The 15,295-nt window shown below is 41.7% G+C and overlaps 1 protein-coding gene across 1 annotated transcript in view; it reads right to left on the reverse strand.

The window, feature by feature from the left end:
- Positions 1 to 11,558, reverse strand: part of PTPRN2 (protein tyrosine phosphatase, receptor type N2) — a 1,506,109-nt gene extending 1,494,551 nt beyond the window's left edge. Inside the window, exon 1 of the mRNA XM_027841109.1 lies at positions 11,405 to 11,558. Within this exon, the coding sequence (XP_027696910.1) occupies positions 11,405 to 11,558 (154 nt within the window). The remainder of the gene's footprint in view (positions 1 to 11,404) is intronic.
- Between the last annotated feature and the right edge of the window lie 3,737 nt (positions 11,559 to 15,295).

Here is a 15,295-nt window from a genome sequence, read left to right on the forward strand (position 1 = left end):
ACACAGCTAGTATGTGTCAGTCAGGCCTCCAACCTAGGTTTTCCTGGCTCCAAAATGAGCTCTCTAATCAAAGGGGGGAAAGCACTTAACAGTTTCCTCAAGGAGATCTGTGATCTTGTTGCTCTGAATATTGTCTCCAATAACATAGATAGCAACCCAACCATTCCTATGATTCATTCACAACTCTTGTTTTATGTTCCCCCATCTGTTCCCAGGGGATTCACCCAATGAGGCACAAGCCTTCCTTGTTTTATCTTGACACTGCAAGAATATGAATAGCATCCCATGGGGTACTCATCAGTTGTAACTTCTTGCCACCTGACCCATCTATCTCTATTTTCCCCATATCTTTCTTTGAGAATAGCCTTATCAAAGTTCCTTCTTTATAATGTCTTTCAGCCTACTCAGGCCTACCAAGGACCTTTTCCTGATCCACTGATCAACAGTACAGCAGATGAAGAAACCTCTGCAAACTTGCCACTCTTGGGGAACTTCTAGCCACAGGAGTTAGATAATATATACTGAGGGAATGGTGTTTTTCTTCCATTCTTTTTTAGTTTCCTTACTTAAATTTATAAGAAATTTGTATAACTATAATTTAGCTTTTAAAAAAGTAAGGTGCTTCAAGCATCCTGAAGGTGTTAAATAACTTCTAAGCATGGCTATCATCTATTATCACCATTATTACTATATTATCATTAATGTACCCTGCTTAGGTGTGCTTGTTTTTTTAATGTCCTTATTAAGAAATATAGACGACTAACAATAAAAAACTAATTTTAATCCTTCCCAAAGGTCTTAGGCCATCAATTCAACTGAGACTTGGAATATTCAGAGTAATTTTTCTTACAGTAACAGTAGGCTTTCTTCTCTATTCCTCCAAAAGCTCTCAATTTTGATCAAGGATAACATAATAATAATAATAATAATAATAAGTAGTACTTATATAATATCTACTATGTGCCAGGCACTGTGCCAGGCACTTTACAAATATGTCATTTGATTCTCAAAACAAAACTTGGGAGGTAAATACTATTATTATCCCCATTTTACAGTTGAGGAAACTGAGGCAGACAGAGGTTAAGCAACTTGCCCAGGTTCACACAGCTTGTAGGTTTCTGAGGCTATATTTGAACTCAGAATTCACTCCAGTACTTAGCTACCTAAGAAAAATACACCTTCAGTTGGAGCATGGTTTTTGGCACCATTACAGTTGTAATGATTTTACTGTGTACATACCCTTAAGCTGCCTTCAAGTCCCACCATCAGGGGATAATTGCTTTGGATTGAGTTTAAACCACTGCCCCAAAGAGGAAAATCTTCTGATCCTAGTTACCAGTTTTTGCTGTTTGTTAGTGGTAGTTTTTACCTGCCCCATTCTCTTACAAGCTGAGCATATTTCAGCCCTAGAATGAGAATTTTCCCCCACTAAGAGCAACTACTTTTCCCCTTTAGGAAGCAGGACAGACTTTCTTCCAAAGACTCCTTCCGCAAAACAAGCTGTTAGCAATGCCATCTTTTTTACTGTATATAGGGCATTCCACTTGGGGACCTAAATGGACTTTAGGAAAAAATATACACACCTAGTGGCTCCAACACCCCATAATTGAAAACCTAATTTCTTCCTCCCCACTATTTCCCACCCAACCTCTTGAATAATTGTCCACCAGTCAATTCCAGACAAGGATAACAAATCTGAAATGAGCCATCCCTCTCCCTGTTTGTCACTGTGACAAGTTGAAACCAAACCTCTACTTAAACCTTTCTTACCAAAATGATCCATCCTCCCCTTTTAGCGTGAATTGGGCTTTTTGTTATGGCAAACCTCAAATTATGGTTTGGTTTGGTCTCTCTGGTGTATGCATGACCTCATTAAAAGCTGACAGAAACCCTTTGAGCATTCTGAATGGTGAGTGCTTTTACAAGCCATATCAAATATTAAGTTCCCCTGATGGCATTTTTATTCTTGGCCAACCAGGGAAAACTTGAAGTGCCATACCAGGATACGATAACAATCTATCAATTTCCAAATATCAAAATTGCCTCATAGAAAGAAACCAAATAACCCAAAGGAGCACCAGAGGCTGAAAAACACAGGTCGAGGAAAATCAAACAACAAACAACTGACAGAGGTGCCAAAGGACCTGTTCAACAAATCCTAGAGATGCTCCAACCAAGCAAGGAATTCTCTGCTAGTCCCATGATGTTCCCAGAAGAAAATCAACCCTCTACTGCCTGATAGACTGGTTTTAAGATGAGAGGAAGAATACTTGATACTTCTAGGGAGGAGATTCTAATGGAATACACAATCCAACCACCTCAGCCCAAAGAAACAGGGAGTGATACTAATGCACACTAGAGTTACGAGAGATAGCAGTATTTATTGTAGAACACTCCTACCCTAAAGAAGGCATTTTCCATAGCACCAACTCAGAACCAGGAGCTCCAAAGATAGGGTCTTCATCTAACATGCTTTATAAACAGGAATTGGGGGAAAAAAGGCAGGAGAGGAAACATTTCATTTACAGCCTCAACAGAAAGTTACCACCTCAGAAGAAAATTAGACCAAGGAGAAAATGAGGAGCTGCTTCCTTGTTTCTTTAAATGACACAAAACAAAGCAATTAATTATAAATGCATCAGTGATGCATTCATACGTCAGTACCTAAAGCTAAGGGTGAATACTAAGGATTCACACTCTTCTAGTACTGTCTAGTACTTGCCCCTACATCCCCTCCAAAAGGTTAGCAATGGAACTAGTGAACAGAAAAGTCATTTCATACATGACAAAGGAAGGGTTGCTGAGAAACCTCACCTGTTTTAATTCCTGCCTTTGATATTTAAATGGACAGCTTGGCCAGAGACCTGACATACAACTTTTTTTCTCCATCCTACAACAAACTCTGTTTCCCTAGAGTTTCCAAGCAGCACTGAAAAGGACTGTTTTCTGAAGTTCTCTAGCTCTCTTATCAGCTAGGATGAAAAAACAAATCTAGCTGAACCCACATTTCTGAAGGTCATTTAGACTAATGTGAAAACAACTGCCAGGTGTTTTTTATGTGGTATGAAGTGCTATCTGCCATGAAGTCAGCTGCTTGCTTTCTCTGGGAAATGGAACATCTTGTCAGAAAAGATAAGACAGGTGCTTATTTAACTAAATTTTATATTGCCTTCATCTACTATTGCATCTGAATGAAAACCTCAGTGTTCAGTTCCCAAACTTTTCTCATCCCTTCATATACACAGACTTCTATCTTTAAGTCCAATGACAGACTTTGAAGTATTGGAAATATGCCCCTGCCTAGAGCAAAGAACTATTTTAAATGTTTGTTTACAATCCAAAGCAAGGTGTTTTGCTGTTTGTTGTTGTTTTAATAAGGGCAAGAGAAAGCTCCTAACACCGTCTTTAAAGAAACAGTTCTGTAAGGTATAAATTACACTGATAGAAACAGAGAAAAGAAATTCTATTCTCCCCTTTCCTCACCCCTACCTCCTTGACTTCTATAAATACCAAATAAAACACTTGCAGTCACCAATGAAACAGGGTTCTGACAAAAATCAACCCATGCACCAGAAAAATTATGTTCCTGTGAAGTGGTTGCCAAAATAAGCATCTATTGCTTCAGGTCCGTTTTAAAAGCCAATGGGAATAGACAACGTTGATTATGTAAAATCAAAAACCTGTTTGCTGCAACAAAATCAATGCAACTAGAATAAAGAGAGAAATTGCTTTTTTGGAGGAAAAAAAGCAAATATCTCTGATAAAAGTTTGATATCTAAGACAAAAAAGGGAATTGACACAAATAATGAAAGCCAAGAGCCATTTTTCCAAGAGACAAAGACAGCTAATGACAATGATAATTATGACAATGATAAATTGTCAGCACATGTGAACCATTTCCCAAGAAGAATCACACATTTAAACCATATGAAAAAATGCTCCAAATCACAAAGAAAAATGAAGCAATCCTAAGGATGTACCTCACACCCAGGATGGCAAAGACACTAAAATACAGAAATAGTCAATGCAAGATGGCCTTCAGGAAGAGAGGCACACTAGTACAATGTTGGTGGAGCTGTGGTTTGGTCCAACCATTCTAAAAATTGGGAGAAATGTTGAGAAATTGTTCACAAGCTGTTTTCCTGAAATTCCATCACTGAACAATAGAACCTCACTGAGGTCAAAGACAGACACTAAAGACAAACCATTTACATCAGCACTTTACAGGGTAGCAAAAAAAAATTCTGGAAATGATATGGATATGCACTAATTGGGGGCTAGCTGAACTAATTGTGGTATGTGGATGTAATGAAGCTATTATGCAGTAAAAATTTACAAATATGCCAAATTCAGAAAAACACAAGACTTGGATGAACAAATACATAGTGAAATAAACAGAATCAGAATATAACATGCTTAACAATTACAAGAATATAAACCAAAAATCCCCTAAAAGGCACACAAACTCAATTTAATCATCATAACCAATTTCAATCCCAGCAAATAGATAATGAAACATACCTACCTCCCTGCTCACAAGAAAAAGGAAGGGAACTATAGGAGTGGCTGGATGAATTATGGAATGCAGTCAATGTTTAGGTTGCTTTTGCTTAACTGTTTTTCTTTGTTATAAGGGAGAGTTCAGTAAGTAGGAATTTATCTTCCTGTAGTCTAAAAACAAAATAATTTTTTGAAAAGCTTTTATTCATTTCACTTAAAGTACTTTTTTCTCTTTCTTTTTTTTCTTTTCTTTTCTTTTTTTTTTTTTACTATTTCAACTCAACCTTAGTTTTGTAACTCATTTCTTCACACCCTACTAAGGTTGTCCCAGACAGATTAGTACATATGCATTAAACATATCACTGGAGGAGCCATCTTAATTGGGCCCAACATTAAAAAAAAATGGGAAGAAAAAAGAAAAAAAGAAAAGGAAAGAAAACAAATGAGTGCATAGATTCTCCCTAAAAATGAAGCTTATGACAGCCCAACTGATTCAGCTGTGGGCAGGACTTCTCATAAACCAAGTCAAATCAGTTTAAATTTTTAAATATATATATATATATGATGTTTAGATACATGGTTAAGAGAGTTACTAGTGAGAATAAGCCATTAAAAACAAACCTCTTCAACTCACTCCAATGTACTTTTGATTCTAATACATTGAACTTTCAGCCTTGGACATAGGAAGCTTATTCATAAATGTACCATTAACACCCTAGAATCCCATTAAGTGCATGTGATTTCATAGCCAGCTGCTTTACTCTAAAACCTCCTCCCTATAGCACAGAATTTCCCACTTAAACCAGTAACTAGGTTAGCCTTGCCCTCAGAATGGGAATATCCACCACCTGAGGAGGATGGTTTCTGTGGAGTAGAAGGAAAAGGAGAGATATTCAGTGGGCACAGAATCATTGGAATATGCCCAGAGACATGTGAATGAGGCATGTAATTGCTTATTGTTTTCCCACCTCCACCCCCCTTAGGTTGGCCTCCTTTCACTATGACCAGAAGCGAAGATTACAAACTAGTCCAGGGTCAGAGCTACAAGAAGCAAAGATGGGTTCTTTCTACCTTAATACCAGAAAGGATTTCTAAAAAATGTGATTTTAAAATAATCAACCATGCCACGGAGTCCAAAAAACAAAATCGACTCACTTCTTCTGGCTGATTCACACCCTGGCTCTAAGCTCCATGAATTCATTACTGGAAAGAAAATATGCATAAGGAGATGAGGAGAAAAAGAAAAATAATCCACAGCTCTTAACCCCAGGTGCACCAGCTAAATTTGGACAGAAGGAAAGTATGCCAAAGGTAAGGAAGAAGCAAAGAAAGAACAAAAGATAAATTGATGGTTGTCATTCAATCATGTTCACTCTTTGTGACCCCATTTGGGGTAGTTTGCCATTTCCTTCTCCATCCATCCACCTCAGTCCAAAGAAATAGCGAGTGATGGTACTGCAAAGAGAGATAGCAGTATTTATTGCAGAATACTCCTACACTGAAGAAGGCATTTTCCATAGCACAAGTTCCAAAGATAGGGCCCAACACTAAAAAAGAAAGAAAGAAAAAAAAGGAAAGAGAAAAAAGATGAAGAAACTGAAGCAAACAGGGTTAAGTGACTTGCCCAGAGTTACACAGTTACCAAGTATATGGTGCCAGATTTGAACTCAGAAAGAGGAGTCTACCTGACTCCAGGCCTGGTGCTCTATCCACTGTGTCACCTAATGGCCCCTAAAAGATAAATAAGATGGAAGGAAATACAAATAGAACCAGGACACTGGTCTTTAGAGAACAAGCAAAACAACAGCATGTTATAGAAAAGAAAAGTATGTATTCCTTCTATTCTATTATGATAAGGAGGTTGGTGAGAGTGGGATACTGTATTCCTTAAAGAAGACTTAGGCATTAGAAAGATGCAGAGAAATTAGGCTGTATCCTGAAAGAAGAGGTTCAAATAACTAGAAGACAAGACAAAATGACTGACAAAAATTGAAGGAAGAAAAGTAGGACACGTGGCTGACCAACAGCCACCCAAAGCAAATATGACATTGCAAACAGACTACAAAATACCTGCTTAGGAGAAAGGATTCATCCCATTCTATAAGGGAGCAGCTCAAAAATGCAATCTGCATACCAAAGTTTTATTGACACTGTAGAAATGATTAGTTTCTCCCTGTCTAATATGTGAGTCTGCACTTAGATATGGACTATGACAAATCAGGGCATGATACAAAGAATAGAATGGTAGATCTTGGTCATCTCCAGGATCTACTTGTTATCTCCAAGGACCCTTGATCTAAAAGATCATGAAGCATTGGCTCTCCTGATTGTATGTTTCATACCCCACCCCCATCCTGAAAGTGGTACCATTGAAAACAAGAAAAACAGTGCTGAGCTAGATGGGAGGCTTAAAGCCTCCATATTCTTTACTGGCTGTTTGTCTTGATTAGGAGCATGGTAAATGGTTCGATCATTGTCAAACAAGACACAGGGTATTTGTGTGTGTGTGTGTGTGTGTGTGTGTGTGTGTGTGTGTGTAGGTGTAGATGAGTACTTGCAGGGAAAATCAATACATTTGTTTTAAGGAGAAAGGAATGATGTATATTCTTGGCTTAGGACATTGTTGTGTAGACCTGCATGTGGTTATGTATGCTTAAGGAATGAAGAGCAACACCAGCAGTGTGCCACAGTACAATGTGAAGGGGTACGCGCTATCCTCTTAGCCTCATAGGTAGGACACATAGTAGACTCTTGGCACCCAACCTAAGTTGAACACCCAGGAAAGGAGACTGAATTCACTCCTTGTAGATATATCTCAGTTTTATGTCAGAAATACAAGAAACCCAGCAGTTCCCTAGCCTCAGGGAAGTTAACAGATTACAGGCATTATCCAAAGTCAACTAAAAAAAAAAAGCCTTATCTGAGCACCCTATACCCACACAGAAAGAAACATATGAGAAGTTATGGCCTCCTCTGCTGTCAGCAAAACCTGATGGATGGGAAATACAACTGGGAAAGATGGAGGTCAAGCACCAACTTCCACCAGGGATACCTGACCCGCAGCAAAAGATCATCATCCAAACTAAAGGACTAAGAGCTGTCACTGACGTCTGCTACTTCAGAGGAGCACTTATAAATCGAATACTGATGGGCAAAGGGGAAAAGCACTTCGTGAAAGGAGTCTTTTTGTAACAGACGATGTGAGTCATCCATTGGGCAGGGAGTTGAATTAGATGACTATCAGGTTTCCTTCTAGCTCGAGGACTCTAGGATTTTATGATCAGCTCTTTATTCCAGAATAACATAAAGGTCCTGTCCAACATTTGTTGTTTCTGGATGACTTGTACCTGCTAAAAAATGACATTCAACTACCTGTGGAATGTTGCCATGTCTCACAGGATACCAAGTATTATATGATTTAGAACCGTAAGGAATCTTAGAAGACATCTTATGATTCTAGTCTAAAGAATATTGCCCAAAAATAGCTCCCAAGTTTTTGGTTACTGAAAGTCTCTTCCATAGTGTGTATATATTTCAAACACAATCTTACCTTGGGGTGTATTATGTTTATTGGACGTCCCATATCAGTCAACTTCTCTTTCTGGTTCTCTTTTTACAGATGAAGAAATTGAGGTACACAGAGGTGGTAATGTGCTGTAGTTCACAGGTCAAGGTCACCAGTATTAAGTAGCAAAGCCAAAATTCACATTCCAGGTCCTCTGATTCCAAATCCAGTGTTCCTTATGTACACCACACTGATTCTCCCCACTCCACCCCAAGACTTAGGTTAGGCAGCATCATAGTTATCCTTTACCTCTGGTGGGTTATGTGCATGGACAGGAGGAGGGGGAGGAGAGAAGTGGTAAGTCAAACTAACATGAAGAAAGCTAGCTGCAGGTAAGTGAAGAACCTACCAGGGAGTACTTCAAGCTAAATAGCAAGCACATGCACCAAAAGCCACAACAACCAAACATCCTCTCTTCTAAATGCTACTAAACAATCCTACTGGCATCATCATGCCCAGAAGGCAGAGAGATAGATCTGGAAAGAGATGACTTTGAGATAGGAGAACCAACAAAGGAGAAACACCCTAAGAGCAGACTATACATGAAATATGTATCCAGTATGGGAGAGGCTTTCAGAAGCCACAGACTTGGTAGCTATTTGGGGCAACAAAAGCATTTAGGAGTCCTAGACTCCACTGATTTTGCATTCCCTTCTTCCTCATTTTACTGCTGACTTATTTCATAGTCTTAAGTCAATATGAATGGCTCAGTTTCTCCATTTGTATATATGAGCACACTAACAAAAAATTCGAACTGAAGGTGCAACATGTATGTTCCATTATTCAGATTACAAGTACACAGAAAGACTATATAGTTCAAACCCTGCCTCTGATATATTCTAACCATGAGATCCTAAGCAAGTCATTTAAGCTTTTAGTAGCTCAAGCAACTCCCTCAGACTCTGGATTATGGACAAGTTCCCACTCGGTATAAGTGAAAGGCCTTTCTACATGAGACAGTGTTCCACATTGATGCAATTATGGTTCTAGTCATCAAAAAAATTAATATATACGCTCATACATTTATATATTCAAAGTATACTTATATACTTATATATTCTTATATAAAGTATACTTATAATTCTACAATAGTAACAGCTTATTTTCATAACTTTTGTTAATATTAATTCAGCCTTACTCTACACAAGTCCAAGCTAAACCATGTGATCCCTTTGGAGGTCCCAGAAAGAACACCATGAAAAGTAGCTGCCCACATTCTGAGGATTGGGGGGGGGGGTGTGAGGAAAGAGATGGCTCTAAGCAAAGGGAAAGGATATTGGAGTGGGAGTCAGGAAAACTGGGTTCTAGCTCTGGTTCTGTCACTGATTTGCTGAATGATGTGAGACAGCACCAGTCAGGAGTTTAGTTTCTTCATTTTTGAAATGAGGAAGTTAGACTAGTATGGCCTCTATGGCCTTCTCTAAGATGCCCTGAAATTCTGAGTCTATTATATTGGCATCAGCATCTTTGAACATGAATGGTGATAAGATATAACTCTACCTCAGGGGCTCTGGCTGAGACTGATTTAGAAGTGAATGAAGCAAAAGAATCTCCTTCATGATATGCAAGTCCTGCCCTGACTTGGTACCAGGGTAGCCAGGCCTGAATATGTGTAAGGAGAGGAGGAAAGGCAATGGTGATGTTCAGCAGGAACCTGGATTAGTGTTGGCCCACATTTCAGAGGAGAATATGAGAAACTACCTCCTACCTTTTAGTTTTCATTTCCTTTGGACTTAGAAGTTTGTGATACAGTTGGAAACAGGAAGCAAGAAGGACATGAGACTGTTTTACAACCCTCTCTGGAGGGGGGATTTGTTAGCAAGGTAGAAGAGAATATCTTGAGTTCCTGGCTTTCAGGTTAAAAGCTTCTTCATAATAGCTGATAATGTTTTCTGCAATACTGATTCCCATACTGAAAAAAAAAAACCCTTAAACCCTTTCCAAATACAGAAAGAGGTGCTCACATTCATTTAAGATGTCAGCATTTAAATTTTAATATTTCTCACCAGGGAACCACTTATGAAAAACACTGGCTTTATTCTAAATGTCTAAAACCTTTTTTTTTTGACAAATAAGATAGAGGAATAATAGCAGAAGGCAGATTGTTGTTGGGTTTTAAAAAAATCACAAAACCAAATGAATTTCAAGAAGAAGGCTAATTTTTCTGTAAGGCTTTACTATTTAATTATCCTTCCCCTCTTAACAAGCCCTTCACCATTTCTTTTCCCCTTTTTTCTTCCTCAGGAACATATCAGCAGTAACCTGGAGAATCCTCGAAGAGGTGTGGTTTTGTTTTAACAAAGTGCCCACTCAGCATCATTTTGTGGTAGTGCAGGTTTGGGGGTACGAGATTGATGCCAGGATATGGAAGAGGAGAAGAGAAATGGCAACCCATAGATCCACTGCTCTCCACCCTTAGGCTGAAAATATCATTCGGGCACTTTCTCCCCAAAAGGCACACATTCCTCAGTACACACTCATAAAACACACACACATACACACACACACACACACACACACAGAGTGCACGCAATATAGAAATACTTCATAAAGAGTAAACACAATATATACACACACAGGAAAAGGAAAGAGGATGCAAACATTCACCTTCCCACAAATAAGGGACTTTAGTGTTTGTGGTGGGGATGGGGTGGGAGGGAGAGCTGCCTCAGCGGATCTCTGAACTAAGAGTGAGAGGAAAGATTTTATTTTGCAGTCGGTGATTGAGAGAAAAGGGTGGGATCAACAGGAAGAGAGCTGAGCTTTGAAAGGTGGGGCTCAGAGGAAGAGACCTATATAGAAGATGTGCAGGTAATTTGGAGAGCTGACCCGGAGATAGATAGCGGGGCTGTGTTGGAAGGTAGGAAGAGGGAGAGGGAGCTGTATAGGTTGCCGAGTTTCTGGTTAGCACCACTGAGAGAGAGGGCAGGTGACCGCAGAAAGAAACTGAGTCAATTGAGGAGACGGTGCTCTGGGGAGGAGTCTCTGGAAGGAAGCACCTTGGAGAGGGCTTGAGAGGCGGGAGCAGGGCAATCTCCCCGGCCCTTGGCCGTTGCCCTTTGCTCTGCTCCTGCTGCACCTGTAGCTACCTCGTTCCCTCCGTCGGGTACAGCCCAGTCGGCTCCATGCTGCTACCACGGCTGCCACCGCCTTAATCTCCTCCTCCTCCTCCTTCTCCTCCTCCTTCCGCAGCTCCTCCTCTAGAAGCTGCCAGTCTCCAGTCCCGCACCTCCCTATCCCTTGCAGCCGAGGTCTCCCACCTCGAGCTCACCTCGCCCCGCACCCGTCCCCCCACCCCCACTCACGCTCCCTCCTGCTGGCCGCCCCGCGCTCACTCACCGAACCTCCCCGGGAGCGGGCGGCCGCGGGTGGCGACGGCGGCGGCGGCGGCGGCGGCGGCGGCGGGCAAGGCTGGCAGGAACAGCAGCAGTAGCGGCAGCAACGGCGGCGGCGGCCGCGGCGCCGGGGCCACGGAGCGCGGCGGAGACCCCATCACGCCTGGCCCATCGCAGACTGCCCGCTGCGCCCGGCTCCTCGCTGCGCCTCGCTGGCTTTCTCGCTCCGTCGCTCTGGCCTGGGGCGCTCACTCCATGTCTGTTGCTGGCACCGAGGGAGGCTGGAGGGGATGGTGAGGGCTGGATGACCCAACGACGGACTGAGGGAGGAAGGGAGGGATGGACCGACGCGTGGAGGGGGTGGAGGAACGCTGCAGGAGCGAGCGCAGGAGGGAGGGGAGCAGGAGGGCTGGGCCGGAGCGGGAAAAGGGGCGCCGAGAAGAGGCAGCAGCAGCGGCTGTTACCCGGGTCGGCCTCCCTCCCTCTAGCTCAGTGCTCCTGCAGCACCGCGAAAGACCTCGCAGGCTTCAACACCCAGGACAGCGCCTAGCACCGCCTGCCCGCCCCTTGGCCACGCCTCTCCCCCCCCAGCTTCCTATCTCTATCTCCCCGCCTCCTTGCCCCCTCCCTCCAATAGTTCCCCCACACACACCCTCCGCCTTCTCTCTAGTCTTGGGTGCTGCAGAAGCACAACCATCGGCCCCTTCCTTCTCTTGCTCGAACCCGTGCCCTGCCTGCATCCACCTGGTCCTAGCGATCGGTCTTATTCTTCACGCTGCTCTGCTCCTGCCCGGGAAGAGGGGTGGTTGCTGTTTCTCAGACTGTGCCCCAATCTGGTTGCTCTTCCTGCTGTGGGGCAATAGGGAAGTAGAAAAAAGAAAATCTGACCCCGAGGCCCTGTGGGTGCCCTTCTGGCTCCTCAGTTTAGAGACGTTCTGAATCTGTAACCTAAAGGTAGAATCAGGGTTTACATTTTGAATTTCCTCACTTTGGTGCTTCAGATTCTGGAATTTCAACTTAAAGTCTGACTCCACCACCACCAACAACCGATTAAAAAAAATCCAAAAGGAAAGGTCAGTGACCCCATCCATCCTCTAGTTATTTTGGAGTTTTGTTTTTTTCTAGTAACACTATTGGGCTGCACTGAGCAATCTGAACCCTCTCATCCCTACCCCTGTGATCAAGGCAACAAATTAGACTTTTGCCTCTTGTGAGAAGCTAACTAGTCTTTGTAGAGATCCAGTTCCTTGTCTTGGCCTCTTTAACTAAGGGCTGTCGAAAATTATGACAACTAATTCAGACCCTGCCATTGTTACCTGTTGTCTTTAAATTATAATTCAGCATTTACCTACCACCTCTTTAGTAAAAGTAGTAAAGAAAGCTTAGCAAGACAGAATTTGGAATCTTCTTGTTGTTATGTTATCATAACAAAATGTTATCAGATAATCTACAGCATATTGACTTAGGCAGAGGGGACAGCTCCCTGGGCTCCTGCTGAAGGAAAGTTCTCAAGCCATCAATTTTCCTAATTCCACTCCTGAGCCTACTCTCATATAAATCTAAGATATTCATATAGACAAAAAAGAGCCCCCAAAAAACTGGATTCTGTCATGTCCCCATCTCTTTAAATGTCCTTTCTCTTTGTGGGGGGGTTTAGTGCCCCCCATTACTATGCCTCATTTGTGCCTAAATGCAATCTGATACTCCAGACCTAACCTTCTACTCATCCATCAAACTTAAACATCCTGCATTCCATTCCCTCTTTTTACTGCTTAGTACTAGTATATTAAGGTATTGATGCCTGGTAAAGGGTTACCCTCATAGGGACTGTTTAATAATAATAATGATAGCTTACATTTATATTATTTATATTGAGCTTACTATGTTCCAGGCACCGTGCAAAGCACTTTACAACTATTATCTCATTTGAACCTCACAACAGCCCTGGAAGGTAGAGGCTATTATTATCCACATTTTACAGAGGAAGGAAACTGAGGCAAAACAAAGGTTAAAGTGACTTGCCTACGATCACACAGCTAGTGTCTAAGGCTGGAATTGAAGTCTTCCTAACACCAAGTCTAACCCTCTATGATCTGCACAACCTACCTGTTCAATATATAATCAGAAATTTTAGAGCTGGAAGGAAATTGGAAGTGATCTATTCCAGTCCCCTCATTAAACAGATGAAGAAACTGAGGCTCAGAGAGGTGGAGCAGTTTGTATAATGCCTTTATCCACAGGGATAACCATCAAAAGGTAGATTTTTAAACATTATAGGAGCAAGGTGGGGTTTCGGGAGCATGAAAGGAAGGAGTTCTTTCAGTACACTGGCATCTTGCCCCCCCATCTTTGCCTCTTAAATTCCATGGTTTCCTTCAAGACTCGGCTCAAATCCCACTTTTTGCAGGAGACTTCATGCAGAGTACATCACACAAAATGCCATGCTGGATGAATCAAAAGCCAGAATTAAGGTTGCCAGGAAAAATATCAATAATCTCAGAGACACAGATTATGCCACTTTGATGGCAGAAAGTGAAGAAGAATGAAGAAGCTTCTTGATGAGGGTGAAAGAGGACAGTATGAAAGCTGGCTTGAAGTTTAACATAAAAAAGTAAGATCTTGGCAACTGGTCCCATCACTTTCTGGCAAATAGACGGAAAAAAAATGGAAGCAGTGTCAGATTTTATATTCTTGAGCTCAAAGATCACTGCAGATGGTCTGCAGACATGAAATTAAAAGCCATTTGCTCCTTGGAAGGAAAGCTATGGCAAATCTGGACAACATACTAAAAAGCAGAGACATTACCTTGCCAACAAAGGTCCAAATAGTGAAAGATATGGTTTTTCCAGAAGCAATATATGGCCATGAGAGTTGGACTATAAGGAAAGCTGAATGCCACAGAACTGATGCTTTCAAATTATGGTGCTGGAGAAGACTTTTGGAAGTCCCTTGAATGGTAAAATCAAGTCAATACTTAAAGAAATTAATTCAGGCTATTCATTGGAAGGTCAAACACTGAAGTGGAAGCTTAAATACTTTGGCCACATAATGAGAAGAGGGAATTCATTGGAAAAGACCCAGACATTGGGAAAGATTGAAGGCAAAAGGAAAAGAAGACAGTAGAGAATGAAATGGATAGATAGTGTTATAGAAGCAATGACCACAAACTTGGACAGACTTTGAGAGATAGTGGAGGATAGAAGGGCCAGGTGTGCTATGGTCCATGGGGTCATGAAGAATCTGACCCACTGAACAACATTTCTGCTTCCCACCACCACCACCTCCTGCCCTAGATATTAGTGTCTTTCCCTTTCATACTACCCTCATCTGCTCTGTAACTATTTGAGGTAGTTATTTACATGTGGTCTCTCCTATGAGAATGTATGCTCCCTGGGGGAAGGGACTAGTTTGGTTCCTTTGTATCTCCAGTGGTTAGTACACAGGCCTGACATAATAAATGATTAACAAATGTTTGTTATTGGCTGGCCATAGACACACATTCACCTTCTATAGATCCCTGCTTACATACAAAAGCATTCAGCGAGTCAGTCAGTAATGTTTATTGATCTCCCAATTTAGGTGAACAACTACAATAATCATTAGGAGAGGAGGGGAGACAGAGAGGTAAAAGAGTAGAAGATGTGGTCCTCAAGGAACATCCAGCCTACTTGGAGAAACAGAACATAGTGCTGGGAAAGGAACAAGAACACACACACACACACACACACACACACACACACACCAGAAAAAAAAAAAAACCAGCACATGCATAAGTGTAAACTAGTGGAGTACAAAGGAACCCAAAGGTGCTGAAAGAGCCATTGGAAAATGACTCAGTGGAGACTGTAAGAGAGAGCAGGGACACTGCCCATGAGGAGTGTTAACAGAAATCAGA

Source organism: Vombatus ursinus, unplaced genomic scaffold, assembly GCF_900497805.2.
Source record: "Vombatus ursinus unplaced genomic scaffold, bare-nosed wombat genome assembly UNPS02014852.1, whole genome shotgun sequence".
Taxonomy (NCBI): Eukaryota; Metazoa; Chordata; class Mammalia; order Diprotodontia; family Vombatidae; genus Vombatus; species Vombatus ursinus.